Raw genomic sequence first — 27,609 nt, forward strand, 5'->3', positions numbered from 1 at the left:
GAGATGGATTGGAGTGGTGCTGTGTTACGGAGATAAGGTTGGGTTCTCATTTGTCCACGCATTCCCTTAAAAGAAAATAACCTGACTGATCTTTTCTTGATTAAACAGAATACCGTCTTCCCCTCTGTTGTTGGTATAAACCATTATTTTACTGAGAACCATTAGCTATTTAAAACTTGGTACATAAATTAAAGAGGAGCTAAATGGGTTTGTGATCGTTGCCATTAGGAGCCTTTTAGATTATGCAGGCAATTATTGTGCTCATTATCCTGCAGCAGCCCCTTTGCACTGCCGTGGTGGTTGTCTTAGACATTGCGTACAAATTTTCCCTTGGAGATTAAAATTTCCAGTCGTGTATTTAATTTTGTTATCACAGTTGATTCAAATAAAACAAATATTATGACAAGTAGAAGAAAATTTGCTTTACTAATATGGGAAATTACAATAAATCTTGAAAATTGCCTCCTGCTATACCTAATTTACCTTTTTTCTATTTTTAAATTTACCTTTTCTTACACTGTCATAATTACTTCAAGTGATTAATAATATATTTTATAGGTGAAAAGGTTTTCAGTCATGGCGAAAGGTACTTGTTCTGTTCATGTATTTAAGACATTCTTTAAAGAAGGAAGAAATTGACACCCAAACTCAAGGTACCATCTTCTTCATAGGTGCATGCTTTGTAAGTTAACCAGTTTTTATTTGTAGATAACTTGAGTTAGTTTTAGATGAGTTGGAGATACTTTTAAGGATATTGCAGAGCAACTGAGTATGGAGAGATTAACTGGAAGTGGGTTCCTTTTCTGTGAGACAGCCGTGTTGAGGGGTGCGTTTCCGTGAGGTGGCCGTGTGGAGGGGTGCGTTCCGTGAGGTAGTGTGTGGAGGGGTGCGTTTCCGTGAGGTGGCCGTGTTGAGGGGAGCATTTCCGTGAGGTAGCGTGTTGAGGGGTGCGTTCCGTGAGGTAGCGTGTTGAGGGGTGCGTTCCGTGAGGTGGCCGTGTTGAGGGGAGCGTTTCCGTGAGGTAGCGTGTTGAGGGGTGCGTTCCGTGAGGTAGCGTGTTGAGGGGAGCGTTCCGTGAGGTGGCCGTGTGGAGGGGTGCGTTCCGTGAGGTGGCCGTGTTGAGGGGTGCGTTCCGTGAGGTAGCGTGTGGAGGGGTGCGTTCCGTGAGGTGGCCGTGTTGAGGGGTGTGTTCTGTGAGGTAGCGTGTGGAGGGGTGCGTTCCGTGAGGTGGCCGTGTTGAGGGGTGTGTTCTGTGAGGTAGCGTGTGGAGGGGTGCGTTCCGTGAGGTGGCCGTGTGGAGGGGAGCGTTTCCCCCACGGTGCGGCCACAGCAGAGCCCTGCAGCAGCTGCGCTCCAGGAGGAGGCCTGCGCCGTGCGAAGGCTGCCCGAGCGCCAGCAGCGCCCACGGCAGGAAAGTCGTATTTCACTGAGCCGCAGTGCGGACAGCTTTTCTTTAAGTTAACAGGAAGACAACATAGAGTTGGCTTTAAAACTGTTGTGCTCACTGGGCCAGCGATTGCCCACGTTGTCTCCGGCGTTAGGAAGGTATCCAGGCTGGACACAGCCACATCAGCGGGCAGGGGCCGCTCTCACTGTTTCCATCCTATGTGCTGCGCTTGTCCAAAGGAAACTTTGTATTCATTTCAGAGTGTTTTGTCCGGGCTTTTAGTCTTTCACGGCCATGATGCCGGGAAAGTGTGAGGTGGTGCTTATGCATTTTGCAAGACAGTGATTCTTTATTTTATTACAAAAAAAGACCAACTCTGGAAGGCCAGATTAAATCATTCCTTTCACTTTTTAATGGGATTTGGATGAATAGAGTAAAATATGCACTTTGCATTCATTGATAGCATCTTTAGGTTGAGGTAATTGAGCCTTTTTTCCCTGACTGAATGAATAATGACTTCATCTGATCCCCAGCGAGGCCTGAAACTTAGGCCGCCTTTGTCACAGCGAAAGGATCCGGGCTTTGAAACATGCTCTACTTCCCTGGCTTAATTTTTCTTCATTTTAATCCAAAAACCTATTTTTCTCAATAATTCAAGCATAAACTATGTAGTAGTTGGGGTAGCGGAAATTGCACGATATTTGTCCTCGTTGCTCTGCTTTTTAAATGGAGCTGATAAATCAGCGCCCTGGTCCCCCGCGGCGCCTTCTCAGGCGCGGGAACGGCACTGGGAATGCTTGGAACTTGGCAAAGCGGGGCCCCTGTCCAGACTGGCTGTCCGCTGGCAAAACGTGTGTCTTACTGGTTTGGTGCGAGACCACGAGATGAAGGAGGCTGGGCGCTGCTGTGGGCGCGGCGCCCCGGCCACTTTACTGGGCAGGAGGTGCTGCCCCACTGTGAGCCAGAGGCCGCAGGCTCCCCGGGGTGCGCAGCGAGCTGACCGCTGCCTGTGTTGCTGGCAGCGCAGGGAGGGGTTTCCGCGGTTCAGTGTCCCACTGCAGTGGAGCAGATACATCCGATACAAAATGGATAACAGTTTTAGTTTAGAGTTTCCTTAGGAGTCTCAGGTGGAGGTGAGCCCGCGTTCCCCTGAACTCCGCAGCTGGGGAAGAGCTGGGATGGCTGGCCGGACTCACAGCCCACCTTGCCAGGCCTTCGGTATCCACCCCTCGGTTCCGACCGAGCCCATGCTCCAGACCGGTCAGTGGTGCTGCGCCTGGCTGCCTGCTGCGCTCGCCGCATCCCTGCACGCCGAGTACGGCTTGGAGAGGTGGCGGAGGCCGAGCGGAGGAGCACGCCTTCTGTCGTGACGTGCGTTGCTGCCTTCGTCTTGTTTCGCCTGTGACGCTTCTGCTGCTTGCAGATGCGGCCCCACAGTTATCTAGTGTTTATGACGCTGGCGTTGGGCACAGAACGTAACTATTTCTTGAGTTTTTCTCACAGCTGCACTTAAGGGACCTCCTGACAAAAGTTTTGGTTTTGGTTTTCTTTCTACCGGATTCCAGTGGTGTGGTGAGAGTTCATGGCATGTTTTCATGAAAACCAAAGTGGCTTGTGGGAAAGGCTGGCTTTCTATCGCTAGAGTTACATGCTCTCACAAGGCACTGAAAAATAAGTTCTTCGTGAGCTCAGCGATCCTCAGCGTCCTGCTGCGTTTTACTAGGCTTTTGCAAGCACGTTTTTAATTTACTCTTTCTCAGAAGTTGTACCAGATAGAGAAGTTCAGGTGGCAGCGAGATGCCTCACCTGCCGGGATTTAGTCTTCCATTACTGTCCTGCAAATCAGTAGTTAAGTTAAAGGCACACTTTCCTGACCACAGCAGCACCTCGCCCTGGTCACTTCCCAGGCACCCGTGCCACCTGGTGGAACCACATATAGAAGACAACAATGAGGCTGAAAGGTTGAAGGAGGTTCCCCACATTCACACTGTTAGGAGGCTGAGAAGCTGGGTTCAAATCCAAGTTCTTGTAGGATCAGGAAGTGGGTGGGGCCTGCTGTGCACTGGGACCGGTGCTTTATCTCACGCCATCCTGAACCCTGTAGGAGGACACAGGTGTCCTTCCTGTGTTACAGAAAACTGTAGCTCAGTGGCAGAGCCATCGTTTGTACTGGCCTAAGTTCTGTGTCATGAGGAATCTTTTTTTAAAAAAATGTATTTTTTGATTTACTTATTTGAATGGGGTGAGAGAGAGAGATCTTCCATCTGCTGGTTCACTAGCCAAATGGCTGCAACAGCCAGGGCTGGCTCAGGCTGAAGCCAGGAACCTGGAACTCCATCTGGGGCTCTCACATGGGCGGCAGGGACCCAAGTACTTGAGCCATCATCCAGTGCTTCTCAGGTACATTAGCAGGGAGCTGGTTTGGAAGCAGAGCAGCTGGGACTTAAACCAGCACTCGCATGTGGGATGCAGGAGTTCAAACTGCTGTGCCGTGGCGCCTGCCCCATGGTGAGGAATCTTCGAGGCTGCGCTGTGGCACTTCTGCTCTCTGATTCTGAAGCCATCCTGCAGCGCCCACGCTCTTGCTGGGCCCACCCCCCAGTGTTGTGTCATGGTCTTTCGGGGTGGAACTAAGCAAGAAGAAACTGTTGGCACAGATTGCTAGAGCTCGAAATTACTGTTGCACGCCTCCCAACTCTTGTTCCCAACTTCTCTGTAGCTTGTAGAACGCGAGCTGTTGGGCTGCTGGTTCTCACTGTACAGAACACAACACAGCCGACAGCCTTCCCGCTCGCGTTTGGCTCAGCGAATAAATGGTGCACAGAATGAACCTGAGCGTCCTGTACCTTGTTGGCGTGAAGACGGTTTCATTGCAGACTGACGGCTCTGCTGCATCAGAGAGCCAGTGGTCAGGTCGGGCCCCCAGACAGGGTCTCCCCCTCAGTGGAATCTCACCTGGGAGAGAGTGCACCTGCCGTGCTGGGGTGCAGGGCCCCCTGTCCTCCATTAGGGCGAGCGCGTCTGAGTGTGCTGTGGCGCGTTCTCTGGCCTTGGGCTCCGTCAGCACACCCCTTCTGGCAGTGCTTTGAGTGTCATGACTCGGCTTCAGAGATCCTGCCCGAGTCCATAAGAGTTCCCCTGGAGAAAAGGGAAGTGAGTGCGTTTCTGTTTCGTAACGATGAAGGCTAATACCTGCACATCCCTGCGTTTCCTTAGGGCACCGTTCTCGTGTCATCTCAATCACAGTGGTGCATGAATCCTGTGGTTCTCTTTCAGGTTGGCTTGTTGGACCTGGAACTCAACCAGCTGACGAAGGCACTGTTCTTGGCTCTGGTGGCCCTGTCCGTTGTCATGGTAACCCTGCAAGGCTTCGTGGGCCCTTGGTACCGCAACCTTTTTCGGTTCCTTCTTCTCTTTTCCTACATCATTCCCATAAGGTAGGTTTAAAGGATTAAGTGTCTGGCTTCACATGAACATGATGTTACTGAAACGAAATTTATCTTTCTCAGTGAAAAAGTAAATTACCCAGGTGGGCTGAAGAGGAAGGGGCGGGAACGCTCCCCAGCCTTGAGGGGCCTTTCCGTGGAAATACTTTTTTGTTAGAATAATCTGGAGATCTGACACTCTGCTCTTTAGGAGCCTATTGGTGATGGAAGCTTCAAAATTGGGAGGTTTTTCTTGATAAAACATAAATCTGAATCTGACAAAATAATTTTGCTGGCTGCTCGTTGACTTTCTCGTCTCAGTGCCCTTGGAGCTGCAGCCATCGCTGACACTGCAGAGTTATCTATATTTTAAAAAGCGTCTAATATATCTGTCAAGTTCGATAATGTCTTGAGTAAGGCAGTCTTTTAATATGAATAATTTTTCAAAATGATAACCCATGTATCCAGAGACTGGCATATAAATAGTTAATATCAGATGTCTTAATTTAAAGACTGATATTTACAATATAGATGTTAGTAAGTGCATTTTAGAGTGTTTAAAGAAATGATATTTTTTAAAAGATAATTAAAACCAAACACGTAGGGTAAAGTATGAGTCCACAGTGGCCACTTTCTGTACCAGAATGGAACGAAGCAGCAGAGGGTACTGGGCTGAGTAGCTGCAGCTCTGCCTTGTGCATGGTAGGGCCAGCCTCCCTCCTGTCTCCTCTCCATCGTATACGTCAGGCCGTCCCCGTTGTAGCTGTACCATCCACTGGCTGGTCCCTTCTTGTCACTCAGACTCCACTGTACACGCCCTCCTCTTTCAGTTCTGCTGTTGCTCTTGCTGTTGACGGTCCCTCTCCATCCGCTGAGCTCCATGCACCAGGGGGTTCATTTGGCTGAGTCCTGTGCCCAGAACAGAGTGTGTGGTGTGTGGTGGGAGCTCCCTTAGTGATGGTTGAAGGGACCCATTCCAGGGTCCTGTCCTGCCCGCAGGGTCCGAGCCTGTGTAGATCACCAGAGGTGTCCTGAGTGCCACAGTCGGCTCTGGGGACAGTACCTCGGTGCCCAAAAGAAGCCTTGGATGTGTGGCCATGAGCAAAGTGTAGCTACAGAACACCAGGTCTGTTTCTGTGACAGGCCAGCACTTCAGAGGCTGTGCGTTCAGATGGGGATCCTCCATGCAGTTCCCAGGTTGTCTACATCAACGTGGACCGCAGGGCCCTGGGTGTGTCCCAGGGCCCTCTTCACCTCGCACACACCAACACTGCCCTCCCCTGAGTCCCTGTGTGCACTAGCCTGGTCTCCGACTTCACGTGGCTTTAACCAATGTAAAATCATTTATATAGCAACCACCTTAGTGATGGTGTTTGAAATAAAACCTGAAAAATATAATTCTTACTGTTTCCATGGATCTCTGCTTTTTACTCACATATAGAAGAGGAGACATAACTCAGGGTAGCAGGTGGCAAGTGCTGTGTGTGGGGACCAGCCAGTAGCAGAGCAGACACTGCTGCCATGGGGTGAGAGGCAGACATGTGGCGTAGCGATGCCCACTGCCGTGGAGTGAAGCAGGGCGTGGGGACAGAGGGCACCGTGCGGCCTGGTGACCATGAGCTGTGGCTATTGCGAAGGCGCAGGACTGTGTTCAAAGCAGAGGGAGGGCAAGTGAGTGCCCGAGACAGCGCCCATGCCTGCACTGCGGACTTCACCAGAGCTCCATCTCTCTGAAGCGAACACAGGATGCTGTTGAGCACTCCTGAGTGTGTCTTCTTTGCTTCCATTACATTTGCTATTTATTTCCGCATTTCACAGTTTTGGAACCTCATGCAAGCTCCAAGACTTCTGTTTTAGGCCATGAAAGGCCAAATGAGAGCTCTCTTCTTACGGCTAGAGACCTCTGTCGTTGATTGACAGAAACCGTTGAACAGCATTGAGATTTCTGTTGCAGGTTTCTAATGAGGTGTTTTATTTCTGTGGACTTTCTTTCTCCCTGTAGTACGGCGGTGGTGTACGTAGACAGGGTCTTCTCCCTGTAGTACGGCGGTGGTGTACGTAGACAGGGTCTTCTCCCTGTAGCACGGCGGTGGTGTACGTAGACAGGGTCTTCTCCCTGTAGTACGGCGGTGGTGTACGCAGACAGGGTCTTCTCCCTGTAGCACGGCGGTGGTGTACGCAGACAGGGTCTTCTCCCTGTAGCACGGCGGTGGTGTACGTAGACAGGGCCTTCTCCCTGTAGCACGGCGGTGGTGTACGTAGACAGGGCCTTCTCCCCGTAGCACGGCGGTGGTGTACGCAGACAGGGTCTTCTCCCTGTAGCACGGCGGTGGTGTACGCAGACAGGGTCTTCTCCCTGTAGCACGGCGGTGGTGTACGTAGACAGGGTCTTCTCCCTGTAGCACGGCGGTGGTGTACGTAGACAGGGTCTTCTCCCTGTAGCACGGCGGTGGTGTACGTAGACAGGACCTTCTCCCTGTAGCACGGCGGTGGTGTACGTAGACAGGGTCTTCTCCCTGTAGCACGGCGGTGGTGTACGCAGACAGGGTCTTCTCCCTGTAGCACGGCGGTGGTGTACGCAGACAGGGTCTTCTCCCTGTAGCACGGCGGTGGTGTACGCAGACAGGGTCTTCTCCCTGTAGCACGGCGGTGGTGTACGCAGACAGGGTCTTCTCCCTGTAGCACGGCGGTGGTGTACGCAGACAGGGCCTTCTCCCTGTAGCACGGCGGTGGTGTACGTAGACAGGACCTTCTCCCTGTAGCACGGCGGTGGTGTACGTAGACAGGACCTTCTCCCTGTAGCACGGCGGTGGTGTACGTAGACAGGACCTTCTCCCTGTAGCACGGCGGTGGTGTACGTAGACAGGGTCTTCTCCCTGTAGCACGGCGGTGGTGTACGCAGACAGGGTCTTCTCCCTGTAGCACGGCGGTGGTGTACGTAGACAGGACCTTCTCCCTGTAGCACGGCGGTGGTGTACGCAGACAGGGTCTTCTCCCTGTAGCACGGCGGTGGTGTACGCAGACAGGGTCTTCTCCCTGTAGCACGGCGGTGGTGTTCGTAGACAGGGTCTTCTCCCTGTAGCACGGCGGTGGTGTTCGTAGACAGGGTCTTCTCCCTGTAGCACGGCGGTGGTGTACGTAGACAGGGTCTTCTCCCTGTAGCACGGCGGTGGTGTACGTAGACAGGGTCTTCTCCCTGTAGCACGGCGGTGGTGTACGTAGACAGGGTCTTCTCCCTGTAGTACAGCAGTAGTATACGTGAGACAAGGTCTTCTTCCTTTAACCAGTCAACAAGAAAAACTAGTTACAGTTCAAGAGTGTGTACATGCTATAAGTGTGTTTGAACTAAAACTAATTTTCAAATTTAAATAAATACATGTATTTGTAGTAAAATATAGAAAATGCATTATAGTAAGAAAAGAAAAGAAATACTATTAGTGAACTGTCTCCGGGTGAATTCTGTGAAGCCTCAGATGTGTGTGCGCCAGCTTTCGAGGCGGCTGTGAGCGTGTGCGCCAGTGAGGGCGGCGCCTGTGTGGGTCTGTAGCTGTGAGCGTCTGTAGCTGTGAGCGTGTGCGCCAGTGAGGGCGGCGCCTGTGTGCGTCTGTAGCTGTGAGCGTGTGCGCCAGTGAGGGCGGCGCCTGTGTGGGTCTGTAGCTGTGAGCGTCTGTAGCTGTGAGCGTGTGCGCCAGTGAGGGCGGCGCCTGTGTGCGTCTGTAGCTGTGAGCGTGTGCGCCAGTGAGGGTGGCGCCTGTGTGGGTCTGTAGCTGTGAGCGTCTGTAGCTGTGAGCGTGTGCGCCAGTGAGGGCGGCGCCTGTGTGCGTCTGTAGCTGTGAGCGTCTGTAGCTGTGAGCGTGTGCGCCAGTGAGGGCGGCGCCTGTGTGCGTCTGTAGCTGTGAGCGTGTGCGCCAGTGAGGGCGGCGCCTGTGTGCATCTGTAGCTGTGAGCGTGTGCGCCAGTGAGGGCGGCGCCTGTGTGCGTCTGTAGCTGTGAGCGTGTGCGCCAGTGAGGGCGGCGCCTGTGTGGGTCTGTAGCTGTGAGCGTCTGTAGCTGTGAGCGTGTGCGCCAGTGAGGGCGGCACCTGTGTGCGTCTGTAGCTGTGAGCGTGTGTGCCAGTGAGGGCGGTGCCTGTGGCTGTGAGCGTGTGCGCCAGTGAGGGCGGCGCCTGTGTGCATCTGTAGCTGTGAGCGTGTGCACCAGTGAGGGCGGCGCCTGTGTGCGTCTGTAGCTGTGAGCGTGTGCGCCAGTGAGGGCGGCGCCTGTGTGCGTCTGTAGCTGTGAGCGTGTGCGCCAGTGAGGGCGGCGCCTGTGTGCGTCTGTATATCCTTTTTTACATCCATGCAGAGTGCAGAAGTCACAGTCTTCCTGCATGCTTGGAGAGACTTCATAGACAGAATCAGGAGCTCACCTCTAGCTCCCCAGTGTCTCACGCCTGCTTCTTCAACATGACGCGGTGCCCTCCCTTTCACAGCCGAGAATGTAGCGACACAGATTTTACAGGCAAGGACGACTGTAAACTGTAAGGCAGGTGAAGCAAACGCACAATACAGTGCACATCCCAGCACAGCACCCACGAGTTTATGATTGGAGCCGACCGGCCCCTCCGAGTCCTTGACCCAGCAGCACAGCACCCATTACTGCCAGGTGTGCCCCCACCCTGCGCCGGGCTGTGCAGCTCTTGGGCTGCTACTTCCATCCGACTGTGTCTGGATGTCCTTCATCCAGCCTCCCTCTGTCCCCCCTTCCTCACCCTTCCCAACCTCTAGCTCACTGTCCAAGTTAACGTCCACACAAGAGAGCGTGCAGTATTTATTGTTCTGGGTCTGGCTTAGCTCACTTCACATAGTGACCCCAGATTCTATTTTGCTGCAGATGTCAGGATTTCATTCTTGTGCGTGATTGAATACTATTCCATTGTGTAAGTACACCACCTTTTCTTTATCCATTCATGCGTTGATGGACATAAGGGTCTGTTTCAGCAACAAAAGCAAAACTAAACAAACGGCGTTCATCAAACCAAGCTTCTGCTCTGCAAAGGCAGTTCAGTCAGCAGAGAGCAGAGAGGACAGAGTGGGAGAAACTGTCAAGTGTGCATCTGACGGAGGATTAATATCCAGAATATATAAGCAACTCAGAAAGCTCAAAGATAACAATCCTATTAAGAAATGGGCGAGGCTCACTAAGCTAATCCTCCGCCTGCGGTGCCAGCACCTCAGGTTCTAGTCCCAGTTGGGTGCCGGATTCTGTCCCGGTTGCCCCTCTTCCAGGCCAGCTCTCTGCTGTGGCCCGGGAGTGCAGTGGAAGATGGCCCAAGTCCTTGGGCCCTGCACCTGCATGGGAGACCAGGAAGAAGCTCCTGGCTCCTGGCTTCGGATCTACGCAGCGCACCGGCCACAACGCGCCGGCCGTAACGGCCACTTGGGGGGTGAACCAATGGAAAAAAGGAAGACCGTTCTCTCGCTCTCTCTCACTCTCACTCTCTCTCACTGTCTAACTCTGCCTGTCAAAAAAAAAAAGAAAAGAAAAGAAAAGAAATGGGCGAAGGATCTGGATAGACATTTTTGAAGAAAAAACCCGCACTATCACTGGAGTGCTCAGTATCAGGAAATACAGATCACAACTGCAAGGCGGTGTCATCTCACTCCGGTTCAAATGCTGTGGTCAAAATACAAGAAAGAGCAGATGCCAGCAAGGCTGTGAAGAAGAGGAGGCTTCATACGTCTGGCAGGACAGCGCTGGTGGAGGCCCCTCACACAGCTGGAGGCTGACACCGTGGCCCAGCCGCCCGTCCTGTGGGTGCAGGTCGGGAGGAGGAAGGGCGCCTGTGTCTCCATGCTCAGTGCAGCAAAGCTTACGCGATGCTTGACTCCCGTCCTCCCGTGAGCTCAGTGAAGCTGCCTCAGACAGGCTCCTGAGTCAGGGCATTACGGCTCACTTTTTTTTTTTTTTTTTAAGATTGATTTATTTATTTGAAAGGCAGAGTTTCAGAGAGGCGGGGCAGGGGGGAGATCTTCCATCCACTGGTTCAGTCCCCAAATGGCCACAGGGACTGGGGCTGAGCCAGGCCAAAGCCAGGAGCCAGGAGCCTCCTCCTGGTTTCCCACATGTGGGCAGGAGCCCAAGGACCCTGGCCGTTGTCTGCTGCTGTCCCAGGCACATCAGCAGGGAGCTGCATGGGAAATGGGGCAGTTGGGACATGAACCGTGACCCATAGGGGATGCTGACCTCACAGGCCACAGCTTTATCCCCTGTGCTGCTGTGCCACAGTGCCAGCCCCACGTCTGATACTCTGAAGGGGCTTTTCAGATGTAAGAAGCTTAACCTGTTTTATTGAAATTCCTCTGAATAGGATAAAGTACGTGCAGTTACTGGATATTATTTACATTGCCTTTCAAAGGAAAACATTACCAGGTTTCACTTTTACTTCTGTAGTTCTGAAGTGAGCAGGTGCTGCCTCAGCCCCATGTACCTTCCATGACCAAGAGCCGTCAGAGTTCTGTACGTGGTGGGCCCACAGCTCCTGGTCACGTTAGTCCTTACCTCTCTGTGTGTGCTGCAAGGTGCTCTGTGATGTTGGGAACACAGCCGCGTTCCAGAGCTGTGAGTGACAGAGGCACGGTGCTGGCTGGAGTGTGAAGGCGGCCCCTCCGAGAAACACTCGAGAGCCCAGCAGATACAGCGTCTTCCTGCAAAGCCTGAAGTTGACAGACGTCTGCAGTTGGGGAGCTCTGTCAGTTTAGGTTCCCTCTGTGAGACAGTTCCTAGATCTCTACTACGCTAACAGGCATCTCTAGTAAGACCTCATTTTCCAGGTAGGATGCCTAGTGGAAAGAGCACTTTCAACTTGCTTAGACCCAGGTGTGACATTCAGTATTGGTGATCTGGGGAATTTGCTGTGTTTTAGGTTGTAAAGATGCTCGTGTTGGGGGATTCGGCGCTTGGAAAGGATGCACCGGGGTGTGGCTGGATGCCTCTGCTGAAGAGACGGCTGAGGTGACAGTGCAGGAGCACCGCGGCCCCGGGCAGAAGCCAGGGACACAGATGTGCTCTCTGGGGAGGGCTCACTTCAGCAGTCCAGGGTCTGCACAGGCAGAGACTTGGACTGAACAGAACAGAAGCAAGGCGAGAGAAGTGTGAGACTCTCAGGAGTCGATAGGCAGGAAACAGCTTCTCGGGACAGGGAGGAATGACTCTAGGGCACAGTTGGCCAGGGCAGTTTGCAGGGCTGTGGGCTTCTCAGAGGGCCGAGCAGTGAGCCACAGGGGTTATTCCTGGCACGACGCGAGCTTGGTCCCGGTGGCTCCTGCGTGCCTGCCAGTCTCTGCTTACCCCACTGTTGGGTGTTGGAAGCAGATGACGTCCTTTCTACTTTGGCCGATCCACGGGTGGAGAGCAGCTTTGCTCAGGACAGGCTGTCCCCCGGGACTCACCCGCATCTGATACAGATGTTTCTATTATAAGATGCGGGGCATCGGAACTGATAGGATTTTTACTGGGTTATTTGGTTGGGGTGAACGTGTTGTGAAAATCTGGGGAAGGTCAAGTGACTCTAGTGGGCTCAGTGATGTCCCCATGGACAGTGCCCACCTGAAATCCGGATGTGACCTTCCCTGGAAATAGTCTCTGCAGGTGTATTTCAGGATCTTGGAGTGAAATCCCCCAGAATCAGAGCGAGCCCTAAGCTCAGTGCTCCGTGTCCTCTTGAGAGGCGGAGGAGCTCTCCAGGGAGGTGGTGTGAGGACAGGCAGACTGGAGTGATGTGTCTGCAGACCGAGGGCTGCCAAGAGTCTCACGCTGGCTCCTTTCCCTGGGCGGTCCCGCACGCGTCTGCCCAGTCTGGTTCTGCGCACCTCGGTGTGTGCCCTTGGGTCCTTCTAGCAATGCACTCGTCTTCACAGGTCTCTGTCTGTGCTCTTGAGGGGGGCTGCCGTGTGTGTGGCTGTTGGCCGTTAACTTGGGGGCCCCTCCCCTCTGCTTTGGTCCCGAGCCTTGATCCGTTCCCAGCCTGCCAGGGTTCCTTCGGCGAGTGTCCTCAGGATCGCACATCTCACACATTCCTCACCTGAGTGCCAGAAGCAGCCACGATGCCTGTCTGCTTCCAGCTGTCCCAGAGTTGGCACCTGGGTCCTGAGAACATAGGTTGGCATCCATCCAAGCAGAGGGCCAGAGGAGCTGCCTGGAGACCATGTCCTGGCCGTCCTTGACACAGGTCGCCTTGTGTAGGGCCTTGGGTGCCTCCTGTCACCTCCGCTCACCTCTCGTGTTCGTCATCTGGAACCCTGGGACCTAGGTCTCCCACACCCACTCGGGTTTCCTGAGGCAGGTTAGGGTCCTCATTCCGTCTGAACCTGTTCTTCGTGGCCCGGGATCTCCTGTGCTGAGGCCACACTGGATTATCCCTGTGTCTGTCGTCATGGATGGTCTCAGCACGCAGTCCTGGCCGGAACGCAGGTATGGGTAATGCACCTGACCACAGCTGCACAGGCCTGCTCCCCACCCATGCAGCTCCGAGTCCACCTTCTCTGGTCCTCCGAGGCCTGGCCATCACTCTAGTTGCTCGCAGGGTCCCAGCAGTGCGTGGCATTTTATGGATGCTGTCACTGAGCTCAGAAGCAGCACGTCCGTCACTGGGCTAGGATCCTGGAACTAGTGGGCGTGGTCATGAGAGATGTGCACTGCCCACGCCTGACAGGAACCTGAGAGGCCTTGGTACCTGTGCCGCCTCTCGTGGAGCAGGGGCGCTGGGGTGGATCAACAGCAGCTCGTGCGTCTGTGAGTCTAGGGAAGGAAAGGCCTGGAGAACCCGTAGGGTGATCTCGTTACCCAAAGCTGACTTGCGCTTCCTCGCTGTGGCACAGAGCACGCTCATTCATGTTCTTGTTCCTGCTCTCCCTGGACACTGTTTACTTAAGCTGCTTCATTTCATTTTTCTTACTGTAACAGTTCAAGTCATTCCTGCCCTTCCGCCAGCCATCTGCAGTTTCAGGCAGCTCTCCCACTCCTCCGGAACGGGTCTCTTGGTGTCACTTCCAAGGAGCTCAGAGTACATCTGGTATCTTTTACCTTACAGTCTGTTTCCATAATTCTTTTCAAAATAGTATGCCGTGTGCATCTGAAGGGGCCCACATCCTGTCACCTGCAGTGTGTCACAGCTGGACAAAGGTCTGGGCTTAAACATTCTACGAAATTACAACTCAGAGTACATGCAGTGAGGACGTTTGCTCTGCCAGCATCATGCCTGAAGTTTGAGCATTCTTTGAGATTTTTAACATTAGAAGGCAAATTGGTGTTTCCTTTGCAGTGCAGGAGCTTCTTAGCCTCATGTAATCCCGTTTGTCTGTTTTACTTGGATTGCCTGTGTTTCTGGGGTCTTTCCAAGAAGTCTTTGCTTATGCCAATGTCTTGTAGAGTTCACCGCTAGTCATCTGATGGTATCAGTTCGTAGATTTAGGTCCTTGATCCATTTGGAGTTGGGTTTGTGTGAGGTGTAAGGTAGAGATCTAGTTTCGTGCTTCTGCAAGCAGAGATCCAATTTTCCCAGATCCGATTTTCAACTTTTTGTTGAAGAGACCGTCCTTGCCCCAGGGATTGATTTGTGCTCCTTTGTCAAAGATTAGTTGGTTGTAGATGTGTGGATTGATTTCTGGGGATTCTGTTTTGTTCCATCAGTCTACATGTCTGTTTTTGTGCCAGTACCAGACTTTTTCAATTACAACTGTCCTGTGGTAAGTCTTGAAATCTGGTGTTATGATGCCTTCATCTTTTGTTGTTGTTGTTTAAGATTGCCTTATCAATTTGGGGTCTCTTGTGTTTCCATATGAATTTTTTTTTTTTTCTGACAGGCAGAGTGGACACAGAGAGAGAGACAGAGAGAAAGGTCTTCCTTTGCCATTGGTTCACCCTCCAATGGCCGCTGCGGCCGGCGCATTGCGCTGATCTGAAGCCAGAAGCCAGGTTCCTCTCCTGGTCTCCCATGCAGGCGCAGGGCCCAAGCACTTGGGCCATCCTCCACTGCACTCCCGAGCCATAGCAGAGAGCTGGCCTGGAAGAGGGGCAACTGGGATAGAATCCGGCGCCCTGACCAGGACTAGAACCCGGTGTGCCAGCACCGCAGGCGGAGGTTTAGCCTGTTGAGCCGTGGCGCCAGGCCATATCAATTTTAGCATCATTTTTTTTTCTACATCTGAGAAGAATGTTGTTGGTATTTTGATTGGGATCACATTCAGTTTCTAAATTGATATCAATAGTGTGGACATTTTGATGATATTGTTCTTCCAATCCATGAACATGGAAGATTTTTCCATTTTTTATGCCATCTTCTATTTCTTTATTTAATTTTTTAAAAAATTTTCATCATAGAGATCTTTTACCTCCTTGGTAAAATTTATTTCAAGGTATTTAAAATGTTTTTGTAGCTATTGTGAAGGGGATTGATCTTACAAGTTCTTTCTCAACCATGGCATTGTCTGTGAATACAAAAGCTATTGACTTTTTATAAGATTGATTTATTTATTTGAAGGCAGAATTTCAGATAGACAGAGGCAGAGAGCGAGAAAAAAAGGTCTTCCATCTGCAGGTTCACTCTCCAAATGGCTGCAATGGGCAGGGTTGGGCCAGACCTCAACCAAGAGCCGGGCACTTCATCCTAGTCTTCCATGTGGGTGCAGGGGCCCAAGACCCTGGGCCATCCTCCGTTGCTTTCCCAGATACATTAGCAGGGAGCTGGACCAAAAGTGGGGCAGTTGGGACTCAAACTGGTGCCCATATAGGATGCTGGCACTGCAGATTTCAGCTTAGCCTGCTGCCCCAAAGCTATTGATTTTTGTCTGTTAATTTTATATCCTACATCTTTACCAAACTTTTTGTGGAGTTTCAGTAATGTCTTAGTGGAGTCTTTTGGTTTCCCTTTATATAGGATCTTGTCATCTGCCAACAGGGATAATTTGACTTCCTCCTTTACATTTTTTATCCCTTTGATTTCTTTTCCTTCCCTAATGGCTCTGGCTAAAGCTTCCAGGACTGTACTGAATAACAGTGGTAGAGTGGGCTTCCTTACCTGGTTCCAGATCTTAGTGACACTGCCTTCCACTTTTCCCCATTTAATATGATGCTGGCTGTTGGTTTATTGTATATTGCCTTGATTGTGTTGAGAAATGTTCCTTCTATACCCAATCTGCTTAAGGTTTTTATCATGAAATGATGTTGTATTTTATCAAATGCTTTCTATGCATCTATTGAGATAATAATATGGTTTTTATTCTTAAGTTTGTTAATGTGATATGTCACGGTTATTGATTTGCATATGTTGAATCATCGCTGCATACCAGGGATAAATCCCACTTGGTCTAAGTGAATGATCTTTCTGATGTGTTGTCACATTTGATTAGCTGGTATTTTAAGGATTTTTGCATCTGTGTTTATCAATGATATTGATCTATAGTTCTCTTTTTTTGTTGTATCTTTTTTAGATTTAGGAATTAAGGTGATGCTGGCCTCATTGTTAGAGTAGATTGAGAAGAATTGGAATTAGTTCTTCTTTAAAATCTGGTGGGATTCAGCAGTGAAGCCCCCTGGTCCTGGGCTTTTCTTTGTCTTTATTACTGATTCAATCTCTGTCTTGGTTATTGGTCTCTTTAGGTTTTCATTGTCTTTGTGCCTCAGTTTTGGTAGTTTGTGTGTATCCAGGAATCTATCCATTTCTTCTAGATTTTCCAGTTTCTTGGCTTATAGCTGTTTGTAGTAATTCCTGATGATTTTTTTTATTTCTGTGATATCTGTTGTTACATCGTTACATCTCCTTTTTCATCTCTGATTTTACTGATTTGGGTCATCTCCCTCTTCTTTTTTTTTTTTTTTTTTTTTCCTTTTTGGTTAATTGGGCCAATGGTGTATCAGTTTTGTTTATTTTTTCAAAAAGACAGCTCTTCATTTCTCTGATCTTTTTTTTTTTTTTTTTTTTTTTTTTTTTGACAGGCAGAGTGGACAGAGAGAGAGAGAGACAGAGAGAAAGGTCTTCCTTTGCCGTTGGTTCCCCCTCCAATGGCTGCCGCAGCTGGCGCGCTGTGGCCGGCGCACCACACTGATCCGAAGGCAGGAGCCAGGTGCTTCTCCTGGTCTCCCATGGGGTGCAGGGCCCAAGCACTTGGGCCATCCTCCACTGCACACCTGGGCCACAGCAGAGAGGTGGCCTGGAAGAGGGGCAACCGGGACAGAATCCGGTGCCCTGACCGGGACTAGAACCCGGTGTGCCAGCACCGCAAGGCGGAGGATTAGCCTATTGAGCCACAGCGCCGGCCCATTTCTCTGATCTTTTATATTTTTTGTTTCAATTTTGTTTATTCTGCAATTATTTCTTTACTGTTACTAATTTTGGGTTTAGTTTGTTGTTATTTCTCTAGGTCCTTTATTTTTCTAGCTCATTTATTTGATGCCTTTCCAACTTCTTGATATAGGCACCAATTACTATAAAATTCCCTCTAAACGCTGCTTTTGCTGTATCCTGTAAGTTTTTTCTAAAGATTTATTTATTTATTTTAAAGTTAGAGTTATACAGAGAGAGGAGAGGCAGAGAGAGAGAGAGAGAGAGAGAGAGAGAGAGAGAGAGAGGGAGGGAGGGAGGGAGAGGTCTTCCATCCGATGGTTCACTCCCCAATTGGTCGCAATGGCCAGAGTTGTGCCAATCCGAAGCCAGGAGCCAGGAACTTCTGGGTCTCCCACCAGGTGCAGGGGCCCGAGGACTTGGGCCATCCTCCACTGCTTTCCCAGGCCATAACAGAGAGCTGGATCGGAAGAGGAGCAGCCGGGACTCAAACCAGCGCCCGTATGGGATGCCAGTGCTTCAGGCCAGGGTGTTAACCTGCTGTGCTGCAGCGCGGCCCTCCTAAGTTTTGATAGGTTATGTTGCCATCTTCATTTGCTTCCAGGAATTTTTTTATTTCCCATTTGATTTCTTCTGTGAGTTACTGTTGATTCAGGAGCAGGTTGTTCAGTCTCCATGTGTTTGCCTGTTTTCTAGAGATTCTTGAGTTCTTCATTTCCAGCTGTATTCCATTGTGGTCAGAAATGATGCATGATATGATTTCAGTTTTTCTGAATTTGCTGAGTCTTGCTTTGTGGCCTACCATAGGGTCTATCCTAGAGAAAGTTCCATGCACTGATGAAAAGAATGTGTATTCTTCAGCTGTGGGGAGAAATGTGCTGTAGATATCAGTTAGATATCTACACTGTAGATAGCATTTGGTCCATACTATAGATTAGCTCTGTTGTTTCTGTGTTGATATTCTAATTGATCTGTCCATTGATGAAAGTGGGTTGTTGAAATCCCTCAGTACTATTGTACTGGAGTCTGTATCTCCCTTTAGATCCATTAACATTTCTTTTAAATTACCTTGCACCCTGTAATTGGGTGCATATACATTTATTATAGTCACATCTTCCGTTAGCATGGAATACCTTTTCCCATCCTTTCACTTTGCGTCTGCACATACCTTTGTTGGTGAAGTGTGTCTCTTGTAGGCAGCAAATAGATGGGTCCTGATTTTTAATCCATTCAGCCAGTCTGCATCTTTTTGTTCGAGAGTTTATGCCATTTGCATTCAGGGTTCCTTGATAAGTAACAGCCTGCTTGGCCCTGCCGTTTTTCTGTAAATACTCGTGTCGTATTTCCTTTGTACTTTTACTAGATTTTCTGGCTTCACCTTCTTTCCTGACGGTGCCCGTGTTTCTGGGGTAGCACATCCTTAAGCATCATTTGTAAGGCTGGGTGAGTGGTGACAAATTCTTTGCATTTCTGTTTGTTATGGAAGATTTTTATTTTACCTTCGTTCATAAGTGAGAGCTTTGCAGGGTTCAGTGTTCTGGGTTGACCTTTTTTTTTTTTTTTTTTTTTTTCTTTTAAGACTTGGACTATGTCTCTTCATTCTCTCCTAGCCTGTGGGGTTTCTGGTAGGAAGTCAGCCGTCAGTCTAGTTGGATCTTCTCTGAGGGTAATCTGGCGTTTCTCCTGTGCAGTTAGAATCTTTTCTGTATGTTTTACTGTGGAGAGTTTGACTACAGTGTGTCGTGGTGAAGTTCTTTTCTGGTCATATCTATTAGGAGTTTTATGTGCCTTCTGTACTTGGACGTCCATTTCTTTCTCCAAATTAGGGAAGTTTTCTGTAATTATTTCACTAACTAGGCCTTCTATTCCATTCTCTCTTTCCACATCCTCAGGAACTCCTAAGACCCATGTATTGGGTTGTTTGATAGTATCCCATAAATCTCAAACACTGTTTTTAATTTTTCTAATTTCTTCTCTTTTTTAATCTGACTTTCCCAAAAGGACAAATACCATATGTTTTTCCTGATCTGTGGTAACTTAGAGTACATTAAAAATGTAATGTATAATTATTTGCATTGCAATCTGCATAAATTTATTCTTGTGCGTAGACTGTTGAGAGGAAATGGTGAAAAGTCTAAATGAACTTAATTATTATTTTCTAACCACACGGGAAATCAGATGTTACATTGTCATTGATTGTATTTCATTGAAAGAAATTATGAATGACTAGTTGTCTAAAAAAAGCAAATTAGCATTTGATCAAAATATACAAGAATCATAGTGCCCCCTATACAATGCTACTGCCTTAATGGAAGAAAGATAAATTTTACTTAGTAGTTTTTGCTAGTAAACCACAAACTTGCATTCTGCAGTTGTTTTACTTTTTTTTTTCTTTTTTTTTTTTTTTTTTTTTTGACAGGCAGAGTGGATAGTGAGAGAGAGAGAGAGAGACAGAGAGAAAGGTCTTCCTTTTGCTGTTGATTCACCCTCCAGTGGCCGCCACTGATCTGAAGCCAGGAGCCAGGTGCTTCTCCTGGTCTCCCATGGGGTGCAGGGCCCAACCACTTGGGCCATCCTCCACTGCACTCCCGGGCCACAGCAGAGAGCTGGCCTGGAAGAGGGGTAACCGGGATAGAATCCGGCCCCCCGACCGGGACTAGAACCCCGTGTGCTGGCGCCACAGGCGGAGGATTAGCCTAGTGAGCCGCAGCGCTGGTGGTTGTTTTTAAAATGTTTGTTTATTTGAAAGGTGGGGAGGGTGTGGGGGGAAGACGGGCAGCCCTGCTGGTTCTTCCTCACAAGTCCAGGAACTCCGCCCTGGTGTACCATCTCTGTGCAGGAGCCCGGCCACTGAGCCGCACCCTGCCTCCCGGGGTCTGCATTCACAGGAAGCTGGAGCCGGGGGCAAGAGCCAAGGTTCAAACCCAGGAACTCTCTTATGGGGTGCAGTTGTCTCAGTGCACATCTAAGGCATAGGCCAGGCGTCACGCAGAGTATACTTACTTTTATCACCCCAAGATGATCTCCGCCCTTTTCTTCACTAGTGACTGCTGCTGCACACAGCCTTGAAAGGTGTCTGTACTCATCCTGAATGTCCCAGTGGTGACTGTGAGATGGCAGGCCTTCACACTCTCTGAGAAAACAGAATTTAAAAATAGTACAGATTTTCCATGAAGTTTGCAAACCCCCTCATATGATAATCCATGAAATAATAAATGTTTACAACTCTGCAACAACAGGAATTATTTTATTTTATTTTATTTGACAGGCAGAGTTAGACAGTGAGAGAGACAGAGAGAAAGGTCTTCCATCTATTGGTTCACCCCCAAAATGGCCACCACGGCTGGCGCTGCACCGACCTGAAGCCAGGAGCCAGGTGCTTCCTCCTGGTCTCCCACGTTGGTGCAGGGCCCAAGCACTTGGGCCATCCTCCACTGCATTTCCGGGCCACAGCAGAGAGCTGGACTGGAAGAGGAGCACCCGGGACTAGAACCCTGCGCCCCTATGGGATGCCGGCGCCACACACGGAGGATTAACCAAGTGAGCCATGGCACTGGCCCCAGGAATTATTTTATTAAACTGCCAGTCATTCGTGACTTGAAGAAAACAAGTCCCAGAAGAGCCTTGAGGATGCTGCTTTGGCTTCTGCCGCTCTAGCCCAGTGGCTGATAAAGCTCTTCAGACCTGTGGCCCAGCTAAAGACTGACCCACTTGTTAGAACAGCTAAGTCAGGCGGCCCTTCCAAGTTCACTTAACCAGAACCCAAAGAGCACCACACACAGCAGAAAGTCTTGCTTTTCCAGAGTGCAGACCTCTGGTCTGGGCAGTTGAGCTGTGGGAAGCTCGTCGAGGGGCCCACAGCCCTTTCCGTGCCAAACTCCTTACCCTGCGCCGTGCCGGTCACGGCCGCGCACCGAGCACCTTGGCAGCCTGGCTGCCTCCCAGCTTCTGTCTGTGTTTACTTTAGCCGGGTGTCCCGTGCCTGTCACTTTGTGGGTCTCGTTCATAGAGAATCCTTCTCAAACCAAATCAAGAGTTTCTGTAGAAATGGTTTTCCTTTCCTGTCCTCGAAACTTGTGGTCACTCTGAACCCAGGCTGAGCAGTCTTGCTCTCAGGTACTGGCCGGCAAGGATGTCCCTAGTGCTCCTCAAGCCTTGCCCCACATCGGGCGCCCTCCAGGCTCCACCTGGGAAGCCCCTCGTTCCCCCTTCACCGCGGCCGAGGGGCAGGTTTCACGCATTCCAGCTGTGCGTGGGACCTAGTTCGCCACCTTGCACGCCAGCCTCTCCGGGCTGCCTGTGTGCTGCCTGGAGCGTCGTCCCGCAGAGCAGTTCTGAGCGGGGTCTTCCCGCAGTCTGTTCCCCATCCTAACAGGGTTATGAACAGCCCCACAATGGGCACAGCTACGCTGATTTGGCGATCATTTAGCACTCATTGGCCTAGGTTTTCTTCAGTGACACGGACTGCAACTCAAGATGATTTCCAAGGGTTGGTGCGCTGGCTGGTTGAGCCATCTGGGTAGAATACCCGGTCTCTGACCCCGCAGCATAAGTGCACCCTCGCTACTGAGTGACATGTAGGGAGACCTGTGCTGCAAAGAGCTGCCGTGCCCCACAGTGGAGCAATCTTAGTGGACGTTCTTCCGTGGTCACTTGGTGGAGTCACAGGCCTGGACAGCCATCTCTGCAGGACTGTGACAGCCGAGTGGTCCCAGACAGGGCAACACAGTGCAGCAGGCGTCTTAGGCGGCAGTCTCCCCAGACAGCCTTAAATGACAATGTTACAAACAGTCCAGAGCAGAGTGACCAGTCTCTTTGCATTTACTGCATCGTACCCGTTCTTGATTTCTTGGTTAGCGCCTGAAACATAGGAGTCCTTCGGTTAAAGTTCACAGGAGGAGCGGAGAGGCCTTCAGACATGTGGCCCATACTTATTGCCACGGATGCCATCTGGCAGCGTGGGAATCTCTGTGTCAGTCAGAGTCTTGCTGGGGCCTTTGTATCGGCTCCCTCTTCCTGCTGTGTCTGTGGGAGCCCCTGAGGAAGGACGGAGCAGGGTTGTTTCAGGTCACCTGGGTCCCCACAAAGATCAGAGATGACACGTATGCATAAGTGTGATGTGCAGCCATGAGTCCCTCTTACAATTGCCACCGCTTCTCCTTGGCAGTTTGCGTGTGAACTTGGACATGGGCAAAGCAGCCTACGGGTGGATGATGATGAAGGACGAGAACATTCCCGGGACAGTCGTTCGGACCAGCACCATCCCTGAGGAGCTGGGGCGCCTGGTGTATTTACTGACAGACAAAACAGGTACGCTCATGCTCACGGTTCACCCTGGAATGGACGAGACCCCTGCAGTCTGTGTGTGCGCGTGTGCGCTCACCTTGTGATAGCATACGGAGTTCTCACTCACACTGTGCCTTTGAAGACTGTCATAGTTTCATCTTCTAGTTTACAAAGTGTTATCAGAATTACCAAAATGTCAAAATTTTGGAGTTTTAGCTGACACATTCGTGCATCTAGAACTTTCCACAGTCCTACCGGCTTTAACTGCCTTTGGGATACCTTTTTAGTGGTTTCTTAAGAGCAAACACCACACATTTCTGTATCCTAGAATTAATGTGTGTGAGCTGTAATAAGAAAATAATGGTCAAATATGTGAATTTGGTATTTTGGCAACACAGTTCTCCTGCAGAGCTTTACCCAAAAGTACACCTCACAGCTCTAGGCCTCACGCTCTGTTTGTCCTTATCTTGTTGTTTTTCCCTTTTTACATCCAAGAACTCAGATTTATTTATTTTATTTGAAAGAATTACACAGAGAGAGGAGAGGCAGAGAGAGAGAGAGAGAGTCTTCCATCCAATGGTTCACTCCCCAATTGGCCACAATGGCTGGAGCTGCACCGATCCAAAGCCAGGAGCCTCTTCCGGGTCTCCCACGTGGGTGCAGGGGCCCAAGGACTTGGGCCATCTCCTGCTTTCCCAGGCTATAGCAGAGAGCTGGATTGGAAGTGGAACAGCCGGGTCTCAATCCGGCGCCCATATGGGCTTCAGGCCAGGGTGTTAACCCGCTGCACCACAGTGCCAGCCCCAAAAAACTCTTGTCAATCCATACTATACTAAATAAAAGGCAAGCAAATGGAATCTAGAACTATAATAAAAGCTTTATCTGAGAGTTAAAATTCCTCCTTGATTCATGATTTAAATTTCAAGTAATTCTTAGTGAATTAGAAGTAAAACTTACAATATGCTGAAGAAAATGTTGTCTTTAAAAATTCAACTTCTTTCTTTCTTTCTTTTTTTGAAAGGTAGTGAAAGAGAGGGAGAGGAAAAGAGAGACAGAGATCAGTCTTCCATCCATTGGTTTACTCCCCAGATGCCCACAGTAGCCAGGGCCAGGCCAGGCCAAGCCAGGCCAAAGCCAGGGACCCAGAACCAATCTGGGTCTCCCACTTAGGAGGCAGGAACCCAAGTACTTGAGCTGTTACCTGCTGCCTTCCAGGGTGCAGGTTCTAGGGAAGTTGGAGTATTGAATGCAATTAGGATAGTAGAGGATTTGGCTCACCAGTGCATGCCATAAAGTAAGAAAATGGTAGAAGGTTTAGAAAGGGAGGGAACACCTGTTAGCAGACGTATTTATACAAAACCCACATAAGTGGACATATAAGTATTGTTAGAATTAGTTAAGCCAGTTTAGCAAGACCCACACAGAAAACTCTGGAGTATCCTGCCCAGGCTGTCCACCCTCCCCTGGCCCACGCTCCCCGTGCCTGCCCAGGCTGTCCACTGTCCCCTGGCCCACTCTCCCTATGCCCACCCAGGCTGTTCACACTCCCCATGCCCGCCCAGGCTGTCCACCGTACCCTGGCCCATGCTCCCCATGCCCGCCTGGGCTGTCCACCGTCCACTGGCCCTCTCTCCCTGTGCCCACCCGGGCTGTCCGCATTCCCCATGCCCACCCGGGCTGACCACCGTCTCCTGGCCCACGCTCCCCACGCCTGCCTGGGCTGTCCACCGTCCCCTGGCCCGCACTCCTGTGCCCACCCGGGCTCCTGTGTGTGCTCATCCTACTGAGAACATGTTGCCTTTCTGGTTGCTGCCCCATTTCTTTCTGGTGGCTTCAAGAGTTTTTCTCAATGTTTGATTTTCAGAATGTGACTGTGCTGTGCCTTGGCATGGACCTCTTGGGCTTTGTGCTGCTTGCGATAAGCACAGACTGCTGGGTCTGTCGGTTGAGTCTCACCACTTCTGAGTGCTTTTAGGCTTTATTTCTTGGAGCTCCACCATCTTCCCCGCCTCAGACCCCACCTTCTCCCTGCTCCCAGTTCCTGTCTCCTCCCTCTGCTGCTGAGAACTGAGCAGGTGCCCACGTGTCCTGTGTGATCCTTGGCTGAGCTTGGGCGGTGAGGTGGCTGTCTGTTCTTGTATTTTCAGGGCTATCTGTCTACCTGGTTCTTTTTTGTATCCTTTGCTTGGTTGCCAACAGTTTCTGGGATTGATTGTAGAGCAGCTTTCTGATGACTCCTGACAGTTCCGACAGAGGCCAGACCCACCCTCTGTCTGTGTCGGCTGCTGTTGTCTTGCAGGCCTCAGGAGCACAGGGTCAGGGCCGTCCCCTGCCAGGTGGGGACCTAGGGTCCCTCAGGCGCCCTCCTAGCCCCCGGGGCCCCGCCGTGGGCACCTCTTGCAGTACTTCCTGGTCGCTGGTGCTGCCTGTCTGGACTTGGCAGGGCAGGGCCTGCGGTCCCATGAGTCCCTCAGGTCAGCAGTGCGAGCCTCCGTTCTGTCTTAGTTTGCCCACAAGCAGCTTAGCCTGAGAGCGTGCCGCGAGCTGCGGAGCACCGGCTCTTCCCTGAGTCTGCGACCCCACGCCTGCTGGAAGTCAGGGTTCTGCGTGGAGGGCTGGAGGTGCCACTTTGCAGCAGGGGCAGGGACAGGGAGCTGGGTTTGGCTCCCCTGTTGCAGTGTGAGTTGGAATCGTGTCAGGATCAGTGTTGGTGCTGAGGAGCAGGTTTGCCGAGACCCCAGAGCCCGACCTCTGCTCCCGCTTTGTTCTCTCCATGCTACTTTGAAGACAGTACTCTGCTTCACAGACTGTAGCCTGATAATCATCTTAGCTCACTAGATTTTATATTAATCAGAGAGACTCTCAGGCATTTTGTTGCTTTTCTAAAAAGGCCTTTTCATACCAGAATTCGGTGAAGGACTGAAGCTGCAAGCTGCTTAACTATTCAGTCTAGAATTTTTTTCTAACCTTTCTCAGTAAATTACAAGTTTTATCTCTGTACCAGCCACCTTAGCAGTTACAGCATCTCTGGAGAGTCCTGATCCATGGCCTGGCCTGGGTGTGACCCTGACACCTCAGCTGTGCCTGCCACTCCCATCACTGTCACTCTTGCCAGTCCCTGTCGAGTGGCCCCAGCACCCTTCCCCAGGTTCCAGGAGTGTATGGAGGGTTCATTGTTGCCAGGGCCTCTGAAATGCATATCAGAGTTGAACCCAGAATGGCTGCCCCACCTTGCCTACATGAAGGTTGCAGCGTCTGGTGAGACCGGCACCCGTCTGTACGGACTGCTCGGCTGTTTGGTTCCAGGAACGTGGATGATTAGGTTCTTTCTCTTAGGCCTTCTTTTTGTTTCCTAAGCAGTTCCTGTCCTCTGCTCTCCCCTCGTGCCTGGGACTTGGTGTTGGTCACCGTCCCCTCGTGCCCGGGACTCGGCGTTGGTCCCCATCCCCTCGTGCCCAGCGCTCGGTGTAAGTCAGGTCTTGCTGCTCACTGCAGAGGTTCTGGCAGTGTCGCAGGAGGAATGGGGAGTTTGGCATCAGAGGCAGAGTGGAGGACCTGAGGCAGGCTGTGGACGCCTTCTGAGTGGCCCGAGCTTAACCGAGAGGCTTCGGCACGAGTTGTTTTCCTAAGGGCCACCCATTGCCAGCATAATTGTAAGGTGGTCCTCCGTGTGATTGTAAACTGGGTTTGTGCTTTGTCAATAAGCTTTTTGACAGGAAGCGTCTATCACACTGGCTCTCTCATCTGCTGCAACAGAATAGAAAATGAAGTATCCCAATAATTGCATTATAGTTTCCTTCTTATGGACAAGAAAGCAATGCGGTATAATTAGGTTTGATTGGAGTGCACGTTTCCGGTAAGATCTGAAATTAATGATGTTGCTATAGTGACACATCTGCGGCCACCAGTGCGTGAAACATAAAGTAATTCATTGGACGAGAGCAGACAGCTGTTAACCACACGCTGCACAGTGTGTGGACACTGACCGGAACACTAGGCGGAAGGCAGTAAATGAACAAATGATGCTGAAGTGGGAGGACGGGCAGTTTGTTCTTAATCTGCTGGGAGGACTTTAATCTTCTCATGCTTGTATTTGACAATGCCATTGTTTAAAGAACAATGCTGCAGACAACTCATAAATTTTAAAACTTAACTCAGGCTGCAGCCTGTTAAAGCAGTACATTAATTCCTTTGTGAGGGAGTTTTTATCTTCATGTAGAATAAAGCCATTACTAGAAACACCCACTAAAACAACAGCATCCATTGCCCAGAATGCCGTGTTTCTCAGACTGGAATCACGTTTCAGTGTCATGGGGTGTGTCGTCATGAAGGGGAGATTCCACTTTCACAGCTGGTAAGGGCCTGTGTGCTTGCCAGAGTCGGCAGGGAGGTTTAGGAATGTCTCTTAACCTCCTGTGTGTCAGGACAGCTGCCGGCTCCCTGTGTGACGATGCTCACTGTGGTGTTCAGTGCAGCAGTGCAGTGCTGTGTGTGCTGCGTGGGGCCTGCTGGGGCTGCTTGGACAACTTAGCACGTGCAGCCGTGCAACACACGCGTCCAGTCCTGGGGGTCCTCAGGAGCCCTGACACACCGCGTGTATCACAGTCATGGCGAACAATTGTGGAAATGAGCACTAACTGAGGTTTGAGGCATCGCTCTCCTCACGTTCCTTCCTGGTAGGATCTTGGGAGGTTTGTGCTTTGATCCCTTGACTTCCCCAGATCTTCACAGGCGTCCTGTTGCTCTTGTAGCCAGTGTCTCTGAACTGCAGGCCGGCACCCTCTGTCTCTTGTTGTGACCTGGCAGGGTTTGGACGTGAGGCCACAGCACCGCCTGCAGCACTGATCTGCCTCTCAAGCCCTGTCTCCTTCCCAGCTGTGCCTGTGGCTGCTGCCAGTCACAGAACAACGCGACTCAGCTTGGTTAAAGGGCTTTCAGAAGTCACCCACAAACCTCTGTGCACAGATGTGCCGCAGCACAGCCCCTGGTGCACCTGTGCCGTGCTGGTGGGCTCGGCTTCTGGCGGCTGAGTCCATTCTGCCTTTCCCAGTGTGGGGCCCATAATTTCTTGTGTGTTAAGAGGACAAAGGTGTTGAAATTATGAAAAGTGTAAAGGACTTCCAAGATTCCTCTTAATATGAGAGGAGATTATGGAAGTGAGCACCACTCCCCTATGGGAATCTCTGCACGCA

The 27,609-nt window shown here is 50.7% G+C and overlaps 1 protein-coding gene across 1 annotated transcript in view; it reads left to right on the forward strand.

The window, feature by feature from the left end:
* The window catches only part of ATP9B (ATPase phospholipid transporting 9B (putative)), a 259,712-nt gene that overhangs the window by 161,876 nt on the left and 70,227 nt on the right, over positions 1 to 27,609 (forward strand). The window contains 2 exon segments of the mRNA XM_062201824.1: positions 4,664 to 4,824; positions 22,299 to 22,441. Coding sequence (XP_062057808.1) covers positions 4,664 to 4,824; positions 22,299 to 22,441 — 304 coding nt within the window.

The sequence above is a fragment of the Lepus europaeus genome, chromosome 9 (genome assembly GCF_033115175.1).
Source record: "Lepus europaeus isolate LE1 chromosome 9, mLepTim1.pri, whole genome shotgun sequence".
In the NCBI taxonomy this organism is placed as follows: Eukaryota; Metazoa; Chordata; class Mammalia; order Lagomorpha; family Leporidae; genus Lepus; species Lepus europaeus.